Source organism: Sus scrofa, chromosome 1, assembly GCF_054392235.1.
Source record: "Sus scrofa isolate SSC_HxYL_T2T_F1_AM1 chromosome 1, Sscrofa_HxYL_maternal_Yorkshire_Landrace_v2.0, whole genome shotgun sequence".
Classification (NCBI taxonomy): Eukaryota; Metazoa; Chordata; class Mammalia; order Artiodactyla; family Suidae; genus Sus; species Sus scrofa.
In genome coordinates, this window is record NC_139383.1 from 107,736,845 (window position 1) to 107,756,038 (window position 19,194).

The following is a 19,194-nucleotide window of genomic DNA, read 5'->3' on the forward strand; positions in this document are numbered from 1 at the left end:
TTCATTACTGCTGCGCCACCATGGGAACTCCATCAAGCAAGTTTTTAACTTTTAAGTTATTTTTAACTGTGGCTTGAAACAAGACATAAATAAAATTTATCATCTCAACCATTTCCTAAGTGAACAGTTCAGTCGTGGTAAGTATAGTCACATTGTTATGCAATCAATCTCCATAACCTTTTCATTTTACAAAACCCAAATTCTCCATTAAATAATTCCTTGTTGCCCCCTCCCCCAGCCTCTGGTGCCCATCATTCTACTATGAATGATGACTACTCAGGATACCTATGTAAGTGGAATCATACAGTATTTGCTTTTTGTGACTGGCTTGTTTCACTTAGCATAATGTTCTCAAAGTTCACCCATGTTGTAGCACATGTCCGAATATGCTAAGACTGAATAATATTCCATTGTGTACATAATACTGCATTTTGTTCAGCCATTCATCTGTCGATGGACCCTTGAGTTGCTTCCACCACTTGTCTATTGTGAATAGTACTGCTGTGAACATGGGTATACAAATATCTCTTCAAAATCCTGCTTTCAGTTCTTTTGTATAGATGCCCAGAAGTGGAATTGTTGGATCATATTGATAATTCTATTTTTAATTTTTTGAAGTCGCACTATACTGCTTTCCATAGCAGCTGCACCATTTAATATTTTTTAAAGATAAGCATGTGGGTGGAATTTGTCAAAAACATTTGCTGGAGCGAAATGTCTTTCTCTTACTTTCTCTCATAGCTAGGGTGTTCCTTTCACCACAAACATAGGCAGATTTGCCCCAATGTCTCTGAATTTTAACATCAATTACAGAAGTATAAGGCCAACCCTAATTTTGTTTCTTTGTAAGAAACCTAAGGGTTTTTTTTTCTCTTTCGAAGCTGTTTTTAGAATTTTTCCTTTTCCTTGAAAGTAAAAGAGAACATTCTCCTGCTAAGTATACATGGTGGGGCTCTGGAACTTTGCGAACCCTGAAGAGTCAGCTCTTTTTTGTTCTCTTTTTTTGTTTCATTTTCAACTTCAAGTTTTTCTCTTTGGTCCTTTTGTTCAGTAAATTCTGATGTCCCTTTTGAAAACCTCTATAATTCGTAGGTTAGATGTCCCTTCTGTCTTTATCATTTTTCTTATTTCTTTTTTTAATCTATTTATCTTCGTCTTCAGCTCTCTAGTCATTTTCCAAGTGTATTTTATGTATCACTTTATCTATAGTATCCATTCTATCTTTTATTGCCTCTTACTCACATTTCATTTGACTGCCCGATTTCTGATTTCCTTTGATTCTTTCCTAACCACAGTCTAGCCCCAACCTTCTTTCCCAACCCTACCTCACCTCTCTACCCCACCTATGCTGGGGATGGGCTCTACCTCTGTGTTTCCCAAAGGCCTGTGTTACCCTCCCCGCACCTTCTCCTGAAATATTCCCATATTCCCAGATCAGGATCCTAGCTCTTCCAAGGTACTGATTTCCACTGAAAGTAGTAACTCCTACCTCTGAGTTCCCCCAAATCCCTTTACCTGGAATCCCCCCCCCCCCAATGGTTTTTAATACCTTCTGTCTTGTATCACAGTTTTTAGTGAACATGTCTTATCCTAGCCACTAGAACACTGTCTGGCACACCGTGGGACAGTGATATTTTTAAGGGGGATGAATGAATGAATGGATACCTCTAATTTTCCTTCTATGCTCTAGGCCCCTTGCAGGCAGGAGCTGTAGCTGTGTCTCTAGCCCAGTGCTGGGGCCAAGATGGGCCTCAGATGACCAGTGATGGATAGTGATGGGGGGCAATATTCTGGTTACCCTCCCTGCTGTGGACACATGATTTGGGAGTTAGCAAAAGGAAATAGTTTAGCCTCAGAGAGTTGAATGGAGGAGGTGATGACTGGAAAAGGTGTCATTTCCCCCTTTATCTCATTCCCTCTACCTAAGTATCAGGGTCAGCGAGGCAAGGCTGTGCCCGCCCCCCAATCTGGGGACATCAAAGAAGAAGTGCTATGGCCAAAGGTCAGGTGGTCCTTCTGCCGGCAAGTGATTCTTTAGCATTCAGGCTCAGCCACGGGTCACCCATCTTCCTCCTCATTGAAAACATGGGGTTTACCAGTTGCCCAGGACCAGCTCTCAGCCAGCTGGCACCTTGGCAGAGCAGGACTGTACCGGGGCCCCTCCCAGCTTCGCACAGCTGACATGATCTCTTGCGCCTCCGCAGAAGGACTTCACGGTGCGGGAGGAGCTGCAACAGCAGGACGTGGAGCGCTGGCTGGGCTTCATCACCTTCCTGTGTGAGGTCTTCGGCACCATGCGCAGCAGCACTGGCGAGCCCTTCCGCGTGCTGGTCTGCCCCATCTACACCTGCCTCAGGGAGGTAAGCCGCCGCCCGGTCCCAGGGCACAGGCGCTGCACGCACAGCCACACGCATCTCCTGTCTCCCATATGCCAGGAAAGCATCAAGGCTTGTGCCACTTAAAATGATTGGTCTTTCGGTAGAGAGACTCGTAACTTCCCCGTGCTTGTTTACTCTAGCCAGGTTTTTATTTATGTACTGAGTTTATGTAGAAAGAAATAGTCGGGAGTTCCCGTCCTGGCTCAGCAGAAATGAATCTGACTAGTATCCATGAGGATGCAGGTTCCATCCCTGACCTTGCTCAGTGGGTTCAGGATCCTGCCTTGCGGTGCGCTGTGCTGTAGGGCGCAGATGCAGTTCATATCTGGCATTGCTGTGGCTGTGGTGTAGGCCAGCGGCTGCAGCTCGGATTCGACCTCTAGCCTGGGAACCGCCATATGTGGCAGGTGCGGCTCTAAAAAGACAAAAAAAAAAAAAAAAAAGTGGGGGGAGGGAGGAATGGAGGAAGGAAGGAAAGGAGGGAGGGAAAAGAAAACTAAAAAATAAATAGTCCCCTGAAAGGAAAATATTACTATAAATGACTGTGGTCATTCATAATCTAGAACACTGCCTGCAGAAAGGAGGGGGGAAAAAATTACTTGAAGGAACAGATCTTTGGACTGTAGTGGTTTACCATTGAATTATTTATTTTTTTAAAAAATGGTTCTTTCTAAATTTCCTCTGAAAAAGAAATAAATAAGGATAATCAGAAAACTTTTAAGGAGCAAGAAGTCAAGGGGAGTGCTTGCCCTGCCCATAATAACCCTATGAGAGGGGGTAGACTTGAAGGGGCAAACGTGGAAGCTGTTGGGTCCAAGAGAGAGGCTGGTGGCTCAAAACAGTCATGAAAGAGGAGGGGGAAGGCCATGTGCCTTCCAGTTGTATCTTTGTGTTAGAACCAGCAGGACTTCTGACCAGAGATACAGAGAAGGGAGGGAGCGTTCGGGATCCTCCTTTACCAGCCTGCTGGCACCGTTTCCTGGGATGAGGAAGCTGGAAGCAGATAGAGTGGGAATGGCAACCAGGAGTTTGGGTGGCCTGTTTTCCATCCCCAGGGAGCTGTCCCTCTGCTGCTCCAATGGAATTGTCTGATGTGTCTGATGATCCAGAAGAGGTTGGCCCTAGCGACACAGGCTTGAGCGTTGGGTCAGCGTGTACCTGGTGTTGGGGACCAGATAGGGTGCGCTGGGGGAGTCGAGGAGAGAAGGCTGGAAAGAAGCCAGGAGGGCGCCAATGGTCACAGCGCTCCTCCCTCAGGGGCGGGGCCAGACCACCCCTCCCAGGTGCTGTCCCCTCCCACTTTCAGCAGCTGGTCCCAAGATGTCAGGAGGAGCGACCTCAGGGGAATCAAGGGGACCGGGACGGAGAAGTGGCCGGGGTTTGGCAACAAGGAGGTCAGGGACCCCATGGTGTCAGTGGAGTGAGCGCAAAAGCTACCTCGGCAGCGCTGGGGAGTCAGTGAAGGTGAGGAACCCCATGCAGACAAGCTTTTGGAGAAGTGTTTCCGTGAAAGACCCCAGGGAGAGGGAATTGTCAGCTAAAGGGGAGGTATGCCATCAAGAGCCATTTTTTGTGCTTCTGAAAGGAAGAAAAGAGAGCAATTCAAGAGAAGGGAGGGGGTGTTTGTAAATGTTTTTGAAGCATTTATCAGAAAATAGCTCGTTGTCTCCAGACCGCGTGGGTGCACATAAAAGCAGAGCACACAGACCTCTGCTGGGTGTTTCGTGACCCCCTAAGCCTCTGCTACGCCACATCGCCAAAGTTTCTTGACAACTGTACTTGATTTCAGACTTGTTTCTCAGCTGCAGACAATGGCCTCTTCCAAATTGATTTCACTCAAACTGGCCTCAGTGCAACTGCTGCACAGAGAGGCCATGGCTATGCTTTTTGCATCCCTTTGGGATGCTTTGAAGGCAGCCCTCTTGGAGGCAGGGGGCTGGCCCGGATGGCCTTCGGGGGTCCTCCCATCCTTGGGTGAGTTGCCCTGCGCCCCCGACAGCCCACCTCCAGGCAGGGAGCAGCACTGTTCTAGGGCAGTGACCTGGATCACCCCAACATGTTTCCTCTGTGTGATCTGGGCACCTCTTGGTGTTGTTGTCACCTGCTCCCCCAAGCAGGAAGCAGGGCCCCAGCTGAGCACTGGCCCTGGCTGTCAGGACACTTCTGACGCCACCTGAGGTAGTGCGAACCTTCTGGTGTGAAATCCGGAAGGTGCCAAGAGGTCTGCACAGGCCAGAAATAAGGAGCCTCCTCTGACTTGTTCGCTGCAGTAAACTCTTGGGACAGGGTCACACAGACACCCCCCCCACCACCAGGCTGACAGTAAACCAGAAGAGTAACTAAATCATCAGTGGCTTTCATCATTTCGCAAAAGAGGAAACCACCATCCCGTGGGCCAAGCTATCTGCTTGAGGCCGCCTGGGGAGACCCCTGAATTCTTAGAGTCCATCTCTGCCTCCTGTACCTTATTACCTCATACACTCATAAGCAGGCCTGACCCCTGTCCCCAAAGCAGGTTGAGCCAGCTCTAGGAAGTTTCTACAAGCCATAGTCACTGCTGCTGCCTTTCTCCATGAGGGGCAAGTTTAGGCTCTTCCCCAGGGGGCCACGCAGATGGCTGACCCCAAATGTCCAGGGCCCGCCTTGCCCTGGGGTCCTCCCAACTCTCTGAACCACCCCCAGGCTGGCATCTCCAGCTGCCCACTAGGCACATCCCAAGTCAAGCCTGGAGCCCTCCCCCAGGATGTGCCTGTGGTGCCCCAAACCTTCCTGTTCAGTCCCCATCCTAATGTGGCCCAGCCTCAGCCCCAGGACACCCCAGTTGCTCCCCTGCAGCCAGGCGGGGACATCCCAGTTGCCTTTTCTCACCATCATAAGACGTCCACTCCATCCTCTGCTTTGGTACCACCCCCCATGGCATCCCCTGCTCCTCCTCCCTTGATGCCCCAGAGTCAAACAGAGACCCACCATCCATCTTCGTACCATCTTTGGAACAAGTCCAGGGGAAGATATAAAATCCTCAGTCTTGGGGACTTCTTGCTCATGGAGGTCACTTTCACTGCACCCAGGGCTCACTCAGACTGAGCATGTGCTTAGACCCTGAGCCCCTTCAGGCTGGAGGACACCCAGCTCTGAGATCCACCCTGCCCCAGAATGACTTCCCCGGGCATTTCCTTCCACACTCTGACCTAGTTGAATTAATGTTCTCTCGGTCACTCAGGCTTGAAATCTTGGACCCCATCCTTGGAGTCTCTGTCTTCCTGGCCCTGAAACACCTCCTCCCAGGCCCAGCTCAGGTCACCTCCTCTGGAGGTGCCCCTGTCCCCACCCCCAGCCAAGTACACCTCCGAGGGAGGCAGTGCATCCCATCCTTTTGACATCACCCTGTGGTATTTTTTAGTAATGACAATAGCATGCTGGAAGGCATTATCCAAAGCACTTCATGCCTTCATTTGTCTATTAACTCAAGTGACACCCTAAAGATTTTTCTCCCCATTTTCCAGAGAACAGAGAGGTCAGGCAGCTTGCTCACAGCCACACAGCTAGCGGGCAGCAGAGTTGATATCAGAATCCAAGTCTCCGTTCCTAACCACCTCACAAACAGAACGTGAGCTGCTCTTATTCTATTCTCATGCACACCCAGTGCCTGCTCAATGGTGGAAGCCAAGTAGATCTTTGTGGAATTGATTCTGTTTTTGCCATAAATAGCATGTGCCAAACAGAGATCCTTCTTTGAGGGATGGAGAGGAATAATTTATTCTTCAACGAGCTCTTTAATTAAGAGCAAATAGTTTCTGCCAAGGTGATTCTCCAAATGATCGAAGAGTACTTTTGGTGACCAGACGCTGCATGAACCTCCTTGCCCTCCTGTTTATACCTCATATTTGTCTCATGCACTCTTTTTAATTTTTGGTTATTGTTTTAAAATGTTTCATGTGGTAACAACACTTAACATGAGATCTACTCACTTTGATTTTTAAGTGTATCTGTAGGCACAATGGTGAGAGCTCGTGTAAATGGAAACATGTAGGATTGTCCTTCCATGACTTCCTGTCACACTGGGCATAATGTCTTCCAGATTCATCCATGTTGTCTCATATTGCAGAATTTCCTTCTTTTTTAAGGCTGAATAGTATTCCATTGTGTGTAAAGAGCACATTTAAAATCTCTTCTTCTGTCAATGGACGTTTAGGTTGTTTCCATATCTTGGCTGCTGTGAATAGTGTTGCAGTGAACATGGGGGTGCTAGTATCTTTTCAAGATTTTAATTTCCATACTTTTAGAGAAATACCCAAGAGTGGGATTGCTGAATAATATAGAAATTCTCTTTAGTTTTTAAGAACCTGCCTACTGTTTTCCATAGAAGCTGTGCCATTTTGCATTCCCATCAGCAATGTACAAGGTTCTAGTTTGTCTACATCCTCACCAATGCTTTTTACATTTTGTAGTTTAAAATATATATATGCCTTCCTAGCAGGTGTGAGGTGGTTTTATTTGCGTTTCCCTAATGATTAGTGACCATGAGCATCTTTTTGTATACCTGTGGCCACTTGTATGTCTTCTTTGGAAAAAAATGTCTGTTCACATCCTTAGCTCTTTTTAAAAAATCTGATTATTAGTTTCTTTTGCTTATGGGTTGTAAGAGTTCCTTATATTTTTTGAAAATTAACCCTTTATCAGATATGTGGTTTGCAAATATTTTCTCCCATTCTGTAGAGTGCTTTTTCACCCTGTTGTTTACCTTACTACACAGAAGCTTTTTAGTTTGATGTCCCACTTGTCTGTTTTTGTTTTTGTGCTTTTGGTGTCATATCCATGAAATCACTGCCAAGACCAATGTCATGACTTTCCCCATATGTTTTCTTCAAGAAGTTATAGTTTCAGGGAGCTCCCGTCATGCGGCAGTGGTAACGAATCCAACTAGGAACCATGAGGTTGCGGGCTCGATCCCTGGCCTTGCTCAGTGGGTTAAGGATCCAGCATTGCCATGAGCTGTGGTGTAGGTCACAGATGTGGCTCGGATCTGGCATTGCTGTGGCTCTGGCGTAGGCTGGCAGCTATAGCTCCAATTAGACCCCTAGCCTGGGAACCTCCATATGCCACAGGTGCGGCCCTAAAAAAACAAAAAACCAAAAAAAAAAAAAAAAAAGAAGTTATAGTTTCAGGTGTTATGTTTAAGTCTTTAATCCATTTTGAGTTTATTTTTGTGTATGTGGTAAGAAAAGAGTCCAGTTTCATTCTTTTGCATGTGGATATCCAGTTTTCCCAACACTGTTTATTGGACAGACTATGCTTTTCCCATTGTGTTTTCCTGGAACTTTTGTTTCTACCCACTCTCTCTCAGTTGATCATACATTCAAGGATTTATTTCTGGGCTCTCAATTCTGTACCGTTAGTCTATAAGTTTGTTTTAGGTACTGTTGCTTTGTAATATATTTTGAATTCAGGATGTATACCTCCTGATTTGTTCTTTTTCAAATTGTTTCAAGATTGCTTTGGCTATATGGAGTCTTTTGTGGTTCCACATGAATTTTGGGATTGTTTTCTCAATTTCTGTGAAAAATGACCCTGGAATTTTGATTAGAGATTGCATTTTGTAGGTCACTTTGAGTACTATTGACATTTTAAATATATTGTCTTCCAATCCAAGATCAGGAGCAAGACAAAGCATGCCCACTCTCATTACTCCTATTCAACATAGTACTGAAAGTCCCAGCCAGAGCAATTAGGCCAGAAAAAGAAATAAAAGGTATCCAAATTGGAAAGGAAGAAGTGAAATTGTCTCTGTTTGTAGATGACATGATCTTGTACATAAAAAACTTAAAGACTCCACACACAAAAACCTGTTAGGATTAATATGTGAATTCAGTAAATTTGCAGGATACAAAATCAGTGTACAAAAATCAATTGCATTTCTATACACTAAGAACAAACTATCCAAAAAGACAATTAGGGAAACAAACGCATTTGCAATAGCATCAGAAAGAATGAAACAGGAATAAACTTCACTAAGCAAGTGAAAAACTGGAACACTGAAAAACGACAAAATATTGATGAAAGAAATTAAAGACAACACAAATACTGAGACGTCCTTCAAGCTATTTTTAATAGCATTCCCAGGACTCCTTCGTCCTGCCAACATCCTCAGCCAAAGTGTAACTGCAAGGGTTCCACATGCAGGAGGGGTGTAATCAGTGTCTGCGGCCTGAGCTAAGGGTGTTGTCATTTCCCGTCTTACCTGGAGCCAATCTGCTCCAGGTGCTGGGTCTGGCTCACCCGGCACCATCCCTCATCCCCCTTTCTCTGACCCTGCAACACTCTCTGCCACCTCTGTGACCCAGTGGTGATTTTGCTAGACTCCTCCAATTTATGTTTGAATGCTTCTCTCTGGGCCCCTCACTTTAAGAGCTTTGGTGAAAATTCCTTCCTCTGCAGGGGATACTGAGATGGCTTTTAGCATCTTACGAGGGTTTCCTTTTAGCCAACTTTCCTGTGCACTGTGGGTGTTGCTATCCACCCCATCTCATGCTTCCTCTCTCCCCCCAACATCCCACCTTCCTCTCTCCATTCCAGTCCCCCCAGCCCATTTCTACCGGAGATTCCCATCCTCCTGCAGCTATAGCCAGAGGTCAGGAGTGGAGGAGGTGGGTGTGGGGGGGGTGTCCCCCCCACCTCCGTCAGGAGTCTCTCCTCCTCTCCACCCTTCTCTGCCCTCCTCTCCTCCACCACCAGCCTCTCCCTCTGGTTGGCTCCCTTGCTCTCCTTCCCCCAGGCCCCAGAAACCGCATCTGCCTCTCCTGCCCTTCCTCTGAGAGGTGTCTCTGAGGAGCACACACACACACACACACACACACACCCCGCCAGGGATGCAACCAGCTGGGCTCCTAGAAAGGGCTGTCAGGCACGGGCTGGGGAGGAGAACACAGAGGGCAGCAAGTCAGGCTTCTCAGGAAATGAAATTGCTCCATGCAACAATGAGGGAGCCACTTTTTTAACTTTTTGCGTGAGCGTGCATTCAATTGTTCACATTGTTTTGGCTCCAGGGGGAAATCTGACCTCGGAAAGGGCTGAGATGAAGTGGGTGTGGGTGGAGATCCTCTGCTATTTCACAGGGGCTGAGAGAGTCAAGCAGAACATTCTTCAGAGGTACCTTTCCAGTGGGACCATTCCTCCCTTCCCAAAAGCAGGAGAATGGGCTGCATCGCAGCTGCCCAGCAGGGGCCATGGCAGGGCCTGCTGTTGCTGGTAGAGACTTAGGTTGGCTGTGCCCAGGGTAGTGATGGACCCTAACGGGAATCAGAGACTTGAAATTATCCTCTGCAGCCCAGGACCCTCGGTTATATCGGCCAGGGTGGAGGAGGCAGGAGGGGAGTGCCTGCTCCCTCTGCACTTTGGGACGCTTTTACAAAATTCCAAATTCTGAGACCCCTTCTTCAACTAATTCACTCAAACTTTCTGGGCGATTTGAGGAGGCAGGGGAGTTGGGAGAGATTTTAAGTTTCCATGTGACTCCAACATGCAGCCAAGGTTAAGAAACACGAGTTTTTTAAGGCACATTAAGGCACAAATGTGCTGCATCCAAGGCACATTTTTGGGGGCCGCGGATGGGCAGAGAGCACATGCGAAGGATACCGAGGGAAGAGCCAGAGAGACCAGAGTTCAAAGCCCAGCTCTACCCCCAGCTATGGGGCTTTAACCTAATTCTTCATCTTTCCAAACCTCAGTGCTCTGTCTTTGCATGGAAATAATGGGAATAGCTCATTCTGCTGGTTTGTTTTAAGGCTTAAAAGAACATCTTAAAAGAGACATTCATACAAAGTGGCACGAGGCAGCCCCTCGGTGAACTGACGTTTACCAATTGCTGTTGAAAGCAAACCATATTCCAGGCATTGCTCAAGAGAAGTATCGCATCACAGGATCCCCAGAAAGCAGGATCCACTCTCCTAACTGGGCACCAAGGCCCCCTACAATCACAGCCCCTTCCTGGGGGAACCTCTTATGGGTCCTCTGTTGCTCCAGCCACACTTTCCCTGTTGTATTTCCACCACATCCCTCCTGCTTTGAGCACAATCTTCCTCCTTCTCCTGACTGACTCTAGCCCACCTTCAAGTTCAGGTTCACTTCCCATGGCATATACCCCTCCCCCATCCCACTGCCTTGATTTACTCTTCCTGCAACATCCTATACAACTTGTGTCCACACAGGGCTGCCAGCACCTGCTCTCTGGATATGTCCTTTACCAGTGGTTGTTTTAATGCCATGTGACCTCTTCTTGGTTGCTTTTAAATCATTTAAACCATTTGGTACCTAAGGATAGAATGAGTCTCATCCATCACGTGACCCTGACTACATTTTGTTCAGGACTCTATGTCCATTCAGTAAGTAGTGATTTGGTTTGAGACAATGGCTACTTCTTTATGGAACGGCAGAGCTTCCTACTTGTACTAAAAGGAGGGAGTATAAGGTGTGATCCTCCCCCAAAAGGCTTACAATCCACTTGGCTACCCCATCCACAGAAATTAAGCAACCACAAACATTTATGATGGGTTGTTCAAATATAGAGGGAGGGAGAGTTTAGGAGTATGGGCAGCTGCTGGGGGCAAAGGGAAAGGGGCACTAGAGCTTTAGGGGAAGTGGGGAAGTAGAAAGTTCTCTAGGAAGAAAAGTTTGAATGAAGTCCTGGGAGCCAGAATGAGCACAGCCTCTGTCTGTGTTGGCGCGGTAAAGAGAAATCCCGACCGGTGAGTCATGGGCCAGTGTTGGCTCCCAGCAGAGGCATTCTGGTGGACACAAGGTGATACTGAGAACCTTTGAGAGTGTTTTAAGCTGGAGAGCAACACCGCAGAAAGCATAAAGGAGAGTTTGTTTATTCACTCAACAAACACTGAGAACAATGCTACTTCTTTACTGAACTGAAAAGTCTCCCAGACACTTTTCCTGCTAGAAATGTGCTGACATATAAAGTCAAATAAATCTGAGGCACTCCCTAGCCAGAGAGACCCACGGGTAACTCAGTGGATGGTGGAAAGTGCAGTGCTCAAAATAAGGTGAGAGTGGGAAGCGGGAATGTGGGCGCCCAGAAGGCAAATGAGATGAGCTCTTCCTGGCAAGGGCATCTTAGCAGAGAACAATCTGACTAGAACCGTCAATCAAGCAGGCTAAGGAGCAGGAAGGGGAGGGCTGGGAACACAGCTTGAAAATTAAGGAGAACCTCTCTCCATGAACAGTATATTCCAGCACTAATCTTAGGCACAGACCCCTCCTGGAATGTTCCTCTGAGAATGTAGCCTTCCCAGGGCAGGTACACAGCCCCTGGGCACTGGTTTAGCGGCAAAGTTCCTCCAGGTCCAACAGCTGCTGCTATGAATATCCAGCTTAAACAACCATTCCTGTAACCTCCGCAGAAATAACTCCCCACAGTTTTGTCCCCTCCAGAGCTGTCGTCCCTCTCTTCCACTTGAGAGCCAGGTCACACTGTGGTGTGATGCTGCTGACCTACTGAGAAAGCCCCCTCCCCAAACACACACACACACACACACACACACACACACACACACACACACACAGATGTGCCTGCCTCTGAGGCTGTCCAGATCCTTGACTTCCTCAAGATAAAACTTGGGTCTCCCCCCATCCACCACTCCCCAACCCTCGCCTAGCCCCCCCCCCCACTTAAATGTCCTACTTCCTTAGCCAGACTCTGCAAACTGAAATGTGAAATTTGAAGCCAGTGTTCCCCTTAGCAACCATGGTAACACAGGATCTGATAGAGAGCCTGGAGTTATAAAAATACCAGCTTCCACCAGACACTGGTTTCCAAAGGGAAACCAGTCTCCACGCCAGAACCGTTTTTAAACAGTCTTAAAACTCGAGAGTTTTCCAAACCCATCTCAACATGGCTTCAGGAGAACATCTCTTCACTTCCGTTTTGGAAGGTGGTGCGGTTGCAAGTGTTGGATATTTTCTCTAAAATTTAGAGATGCAAAGAGGAAGTGGCTTTCTGAGAATTCGGTAGCAGTGTCAACGATATATAGGTGGGAGCGGTTTTTCTTAAGCGTCAGATATCCGGCATTTTGAAACAGTCAGATTGAATTGTCACCAGGGCTTGCATGTTCCCTCCCAGCGAGCCCTCAATGCCATCAATCCTCCTGATTATAGCGGGGGAATAATTTGATCTATCCACCTTTCATTGAGAACAGTTTTCATTAACATAACTATTTTCTAGCAGGAATTATACGTTTAAGGCTTCCAATGGAGAGGTAAGAGGCAGAGTTGTCTAAACTCTGCTCAGCGCCAAAAAGGAAAGTCCTGCATCCCTCCCCCACGGAGCCCCTGCCGCACAGCCTATTGCCTTGTTCCAGCGCTGCCTGCAGGGGGCGCCTGGCCTTACAGGTTGGGGGTAAGGGGCTCTTCCTGGAGGCAGGGGGCCTCCCGCGTCCCAACCTCCAGACCCGCCTCCGCAACCCTGGGCGGACTGGCTCTCCCCACCTTCCTCCGCGCTCTCCTCCTGCTTCCTCTTATCTCCTGGGGCCATGCCTTGTAATTTTGAAAAATATTCTAACTCAGTAATTAATGTCTGAACTTCAAGAGGCCCCTGCTTTCTGCAGCGTCGCGAGGAAGGCGGGAGGGGGCCGGGAGGGGCGGGGGTGCGGATTTTTCCTAAGCTGACGAATGGAGGGTGGAGGATAAATTGTTTCTTGCTGGAGTCGTGTGTACAGGGTACACACATATATACACACAGGCATGTGTCTGTCTCTAGATTTTTTTTTTTTTTTAATTCTTTTGGGTTTAAAAACAAAAAGGATGCCCGGCCCTCGAGCCCCTTCCCCTGCCTCCCAGGGGCGTTTTCCCAGGTCATCCCAGTGAAGTGAGGGTCTGCTCACCTTGGGGGCACGAGGTGAGATAGGCTGGAACATTTTCAGAGTGTGAGGGTCCTGGTGGGGGGATTGGCTGAGAGGGAGAGGGAGTGACCTATATAGTTAGAGGATAAGAAACTAAGCTGTGGTGTGAAGCACGGCCATCAGGAACTTCCGAAAACCCAGAAGTCAAAAAAAAAATTTTTTTTTTGCCTGAGTTCCCGTGTGGCTCAGCAGGTTAGGAACCTGACTAGTATCCATGAGGATGCAGGTTGATCCCTGGCCTCTCTGAGTGGGTTAAGGATCCCGCTTTGCTGTGAGATGTGGTGTGGGTCACAGACGAGGCTTGGATCTGGGGCAGCTGCAGCTTGATTTGATCCCTTGCCCAGGAACTTCCATGTGCCTCAGGTTTGGCTCTAAAAAGAAAAAAAAATTGTCTGTTTCCCATCATAGGGTGCTTATAAGCAGCCCCTCTGAGACCTGGCCTGACTGGGACCCCTCCGTGTCCCCCCAACCCCCACGCCAGCCCTGCCAGGCCTTCCTGCCCCAGCTCAGGTCCTGTTTAGCCAGCAACTTGGGTGCCAAGGGTTGTGCTGGTTGCTGGGGCCTGGGCGTGAGCACACCCTGGGTGGTTCCTGCCTGCAGAGCTGCTGTCCACTAAGGAGGCGACAGGAAAAACAAAGCACCCTGTGCTGGGAGCTGCTGTATAAGTCACACACAACCCTCTCCAGGACCCACACCAATCCTGCTTTAACCTGCTGCAGCTCTTGGAGTCCAACCATTTACATTCAGCCTTTGATGATACCCTACTCACTGCTGTCCCTTCTCCAGGGGTAAATGTTTAGGCAGCACTTGCTGGTCTGGACACCAACAAGTTAGGAGATGACTTTTCCTCCTCTTTTCTGTCTACCTCAGGTCCTAGCTGGAGCCTGATTCCTTATGATGGCACCATTACCATTGCCGCCAGCAATGATCAGTAGGTAACCAGTGGCCTGGGCCAGGATCAGCCTTTCTGGTAGCCCGAAGAGAAGGGTGTGCAGGAAGAGGTGGACTTAAGAGCCAGACAGAGCCAGGCAGCTTACCCACTCTGGCCCTCCGTTCCTTGTCCGGATGAGGATTAAACGCAATTTAGTAGATTTGCTAATTGCAGGTTGACTTCCTCCCTTCCCTGTAGCCGGCCCTGCAAAACAAAGACACGAAAAACAAAAGGCATGGAAAAAGGGGATCAGGCAGCAGCATCTTAGTGAGAAAAAAATGTGAAGGAACACAATATATAAGCTTTGGGGCCTTTGTCCTTGCTGTTCCTTCTGGGAGAATGCTCTTCCAGGTAGCCTTCCAGGCCTCTGCTGGGTGTCAGTTCCTCAGAGGGACCATACCCCTACCAGCCTACTTTCTTTTTCTTTGTAGGCCTGACCAATATCTGATACCACCCTTAATGTTTTCTTTGTTGATCTACTTGGTTTTTGTCTCCCCAACTAGCATGGAAACTCTCTAAAGGCAAGGGCTGTGTCTATTCTGTTCATAGCTATATCTCCAGGGCCTAGAACAGTGCCTTTCATATAGCAGGTGCTCATAAATCCTGCTCAATAAATTAATGCAATAGAATGTCTAAACAGAGTAAAGCGGGAGACAACTGTTACCCTCCTAGAGTTAATCTAGAAAGATTTCTCAGAGGAATTAAATCCAGAATCCTTGAAGAGGTAAGGTGAGCAAGCAGGGCCGGCTGGCTGGTTGTGGTCCCTAGAGATGAACTCAGAATGGGAGAATGAAGAAAAAAACTCCCCCCAGAATCCAACTCAAAGGAATGTGCTCAGATCGTGAGTGAACCAGTGCAAAAACAGCTATCAGCCAGTGAAGCTGCCTGTATTCTGTATTCTGTCCCCAGTTCAATGTCTTCTCTTGACCTCAGTCTGCCAGCCTTCATCCGAGATTTAATTAGCCTGTCCAAAGTCAGAATCCTGTGAGCCACCATCATGAGGAGAATCAGGGTGGGCTTCTGGCCTTTCTGGCTTCACAGACGGAGAGCCTTGAGGATGGGGTGTGGAGGGGCCACTGAATGAGCACCTGCTGGGTACCACACTAGCTTCAACTGAGTCAGGAAGTAGCAGAGCCTTCCTCTCCTGCCTCTTTCCTGAAGAGGGGGGAGTAAGGAGAATGCACAGGGCACAAAGGGTGCTGTGAGGGTCTGAAGATGGTGAGAGCTCAGCACAGGAGATAGGAGAATGGACACCTACAGTCACAGACATTGAGGACAACAAACGTCTTAGCCCTTGACTCTCCCAGCACAATCCCAGCTCTGAAGTGACACATCCAGTATGATATGAGCTGCAGTATCATTGTACATTTTCTAGCAGCTGCATTTTTTAAAAGGGATAGGTGAAAATTAATTTTAATATCTTTCATTATCCAATTTACCCAAAGAAATATTAGTTCAACATATAATCAATATTAAAAAAGCATCAGTGAGGTTATTTTTGGTTTTTTGGTATTTGGGGTTTTTTGTTTGTTTTTGCTTTTTTTTTTTATGGCTGCACCTGCGGGATATGGAGTTCCCAGGCTAGGGGTCGAATCAGAGCTGCAGCTGCCAGCCTACACTGGAATCCAGGCCTCACCTGCAACCTGCACCACAGCTCACGACAATGCTGGATCCTTAACCCACTGAGGGGGACCAGGGATCGAACCCACATCCTCATGGATACCAGGTGGATTCATTTCTGCTAAGCCACAACTGGAACACCTGAGATTTTTTATAATTATATATACATATTATATATAATATAATTTATATATGTAATTTTTTCTTTTCCTAAGTCTGAAATCCAAAGTGTCTTTTATACTTATAGCCCTTGTCATTTTGGACTCGGTACATTTTAAGGGCTCAGGATGAAGTGTGGCTGATGGCCACGGCACAGGTCAGTATAGGTCTGGAGCTCAACTTCTGGATCCCTAAAATATCTGAATCCCCAGTTCTCAAGGGTATTTGTCTAGCTTCTCTGTCGGAGCACCCAGAAGCAAAGGGAAGCTGGGTGAGTTGAAACTTTAAACTCATGGCCCACACGCTAACACTGGGGTCTGCAGAAGGCAATCCTTTGGACCCCAGAATGATGATAGGAAGAGTGAAATGGGGAGGTGGAAAAGGTAAGAGAGAAGAACAACACACAACGGGGCAGGGGTGGGGAAGGGCAGTGGGGCAGTGGGTGGCCAGGATGGCAGACTGCGTGTGACAGGATCCACAGACGGAGGAGGGGGCAGCCCTGGGAGGGCCAGCAGCTGCCCGCTCGCTCCTCATCACAATGGCTAAACAGAAATCACGGCCCAGTCCGTGGAAGGCACAATTAGCTCATTCTTCCACTGCCCTTTCGATGACACTGTTGTTCTCAGGACTGCCATTTCTGTAATTAAGACCTTGTCCCTTACTCAGAGGTACTGAAACATAAAAGTATTTGCTGAATCTGGTTTCCCAAGGTTAAAAGCCAGACTTAGGAAATGCAAATACACATTCACTAACTAATTACCCTTTAATTAAGGCCAAAGCCCTGCTTAAAACAATTAGCTCCGGGAATTGAACAGTAGGTACAACTCCACTTTTGGCTAATTGTTCTCCCCTGATGGCCAGGATCTGGCCAGTCTGGGGGGAGAGGGAGGGGAGGGCGGACAGTAGGGAATGACTTGGCTGGCTGCTTTGGGTCTGGACCTCACGGTGCTCGGCTTGCTGTGGAAATGTTAGTCAGAGGAGAGCTTGAGGTGTGGGGAAGAGCGAAGAGGATGTGGTTTGGACCAGGGGAGTCCAGAGGCTGCCCCAGGCTTGGATGCAGGCCATGGGAAGTCTCAGAAGCTACTGCTGGCCACACTGGGATGGCTCGCCTGGCTGGAGCTGAGGGCGTGGGCCAAGGATTAGCTGACTGGAAAGCAATTAGCTGAGGTGGGGCTGGCTGGGAAAATACCTGGAACCCCGGGCCCGGGCTTGAGACTTGCTGGGGCCATGCCGAAAAGGCTTCATTGGCTCTGGAGAGTGGAGGTGCCCACTGGTGAGGGTAGCCGCCACCAGCCCACTGGCCCAAGCTTTTCTTTTTTTTTTTTTTTTTGCCTCTCACCAATAAAGTGAATTCTAGAGCTTGGGGAGTCGGGGAGCATGCAGGCCTCCAGGAAAGAGGCCCTTGGCCTAATTGCATTTCTGCTCTCCAAATGTCTCCTCCGCCTTGGCTTGACTGCTCGCACCGCCCCCAACACCCCCCAGGACTTTCCTAAAACCTGCCTGGTGCTGTCAAGACAACCTCCCCCTTTTCTGGGTAGGAGAGATGCGGGCGTAGGGTGTTCACGCTTCCAGGGACTTTGACATTTTGAAAGAAGAGGTTGGAAGACAAAAATGTGTGCCCCCAAGAGGGGAAAAAAAAAATACTTAGGATTTTGAAGGGGTTGGGGAGATAACTGACCCCTCCAGTGAACCCTCTTTCCAGAAAATACCCACAGGCATTAAAGCTTGTGGAGAATCCCTGGGGGCTTGTCCTGGGGGTGGGGGAGGGGGGAAGGAGGGAGGAGCTTTCAGGTGAGAGTTCCTGGTCCAGAAATGGAAGTGGGATTTTCATCCAGGCAAATGGTCCAAGGGGCCTTCCAAACCACCCTCAAACAACAGTGTAAAGGATCCCAGGCTGACCCAGTGCAGATAAGGACTCCCATGGAGTCCCAATGCTCCTGACACCTCACTGTTTCTTCCCAGAAGAAATCTTAGCTTACCCGTGAGCTCTCCTTTCTTCTCCCCAGAGCAGAGGTCACAAGATTGCTCTAAAGGACCAGGGAGTAAATAGTTTAGCTTTGCAGGCCAAAAGGAAAAAAATTGAGTTTAACCACAGAGCTGCGCCTTGCGCTGCACTGAGCAGCAGGGCGAATCAGTGACAGCGTTTCTGTAGAAACCCCTCAGCTCTGCCTTCGTAGTGGGAAAGCAGCCGTATGTAAATGAATGAGAGGGACTGTGTTCCAACAAAACCTTATTTATGGACACTGAAATTTGAATTTTATATCTTCTTATGTGTCACAGAATATTATTCTTCTTTTGATTTTTTTTTCCCCAGCTTTTAAAAATGTAAAAACTATTCTCAGCTCACGAGCCTGTAAAAAGCAGACTGTGGACCAGATTCGGCAGGTGGGATGTAGTTTACCCACGACCCCTGATCTAGTCTCAGCTGGAAAATTGCCCTCCAGGTAATGTGGAGGCAGAGGAAAATTGGAGAATCACTGTCAGAAAGGAGAACCTTCCATTTCCCGGGCACTGCTGATGCTGTGGATGGAAGGACCGCACACGGAGTAGCACTAAGCTGGTCTGACCTCCACCCCCATTTTACAGATGAACAAAACTGAGGCCCAGAGGTGCCATAGCTCTGTCCCATGAACCCCAGGAGAGGCTTCTCTGACCCAGGATGCAGAGCTAGGTTGGTGTTCTATCTCTGGCTGCCTTCAGAGATCTCTCCTTCCAGCTCACAATGCCTGAGGCTCTGGCTGAGACACGGGAAATGTGTGTGTGTCCCCTGGAGTCCCAGAGCGCCAGGGCTCCAGTGAGTCACTTCCCGTGAGTGGCAATGGTGTGCTCAGAGCCATCCCCATGCTGTCAGTCGGCTCCCTCCTGACCACCCTGCCCCGTGCTTTAGAGAAACTCCCTGCCAGCCTCGAGGATCCACTGAACTGGATGAGGGGGAAGCTAAAAGCCCCCTCTGGAAGAAGGGAAATGAAAAGAACTTAGACGTGGACATCAGATTTATATGATTTCAAATCCCATGCTGCTTGTGCTAGCTGGGACCTGAGGCAAGTTACTTCATCTCTTGGAGCCTCAATTTTTCCATCAGTAAAGTGGGGAAACAGCCTCTACCTCTGAGCAGTTGCTGTAAGGATAGGTGATCACATCTGTCGAGTGTGTGGCACACAGTACAAAACCACTTTCATGGTGTCTTTACTGGCCACCCTGGCAT

At 48.3% G+C, this 19,194-nt stretch overlaps 1 protein-coding gene across 50 annotated transcripts in view; it reads left to right on the forward strand.

Moving 5' to 3' along the window:
- CTIF (cap binding complex dependent translation initiation factor) overlaps nucleotides 1–19,194 on the forward strand; it is a 321,869-nt gene that overhangs the window by 273,901 nt on the left and 28,774 nt on the right. For 35 of the 50 annotated variants that reach the window (XM_021092817.2, XM_084965542.1, XM_084965595.1 and 32 more), the window contains one exon: nucleotides 2,205–2,360. The exons of the other annotated variants lie outside the window; for them this stretch is intronic. In XM_021092817.2, coding sequence (XP_020948476.1) covers nucleotides 2,205–2,360 — 156 coding nt within the window. The remainder of the gene's footprint in view (nucleotides 1–2,204; nucleotides 2,361–19,194) is intronic. 50 annotated transcript variants of the gene reach the window in all.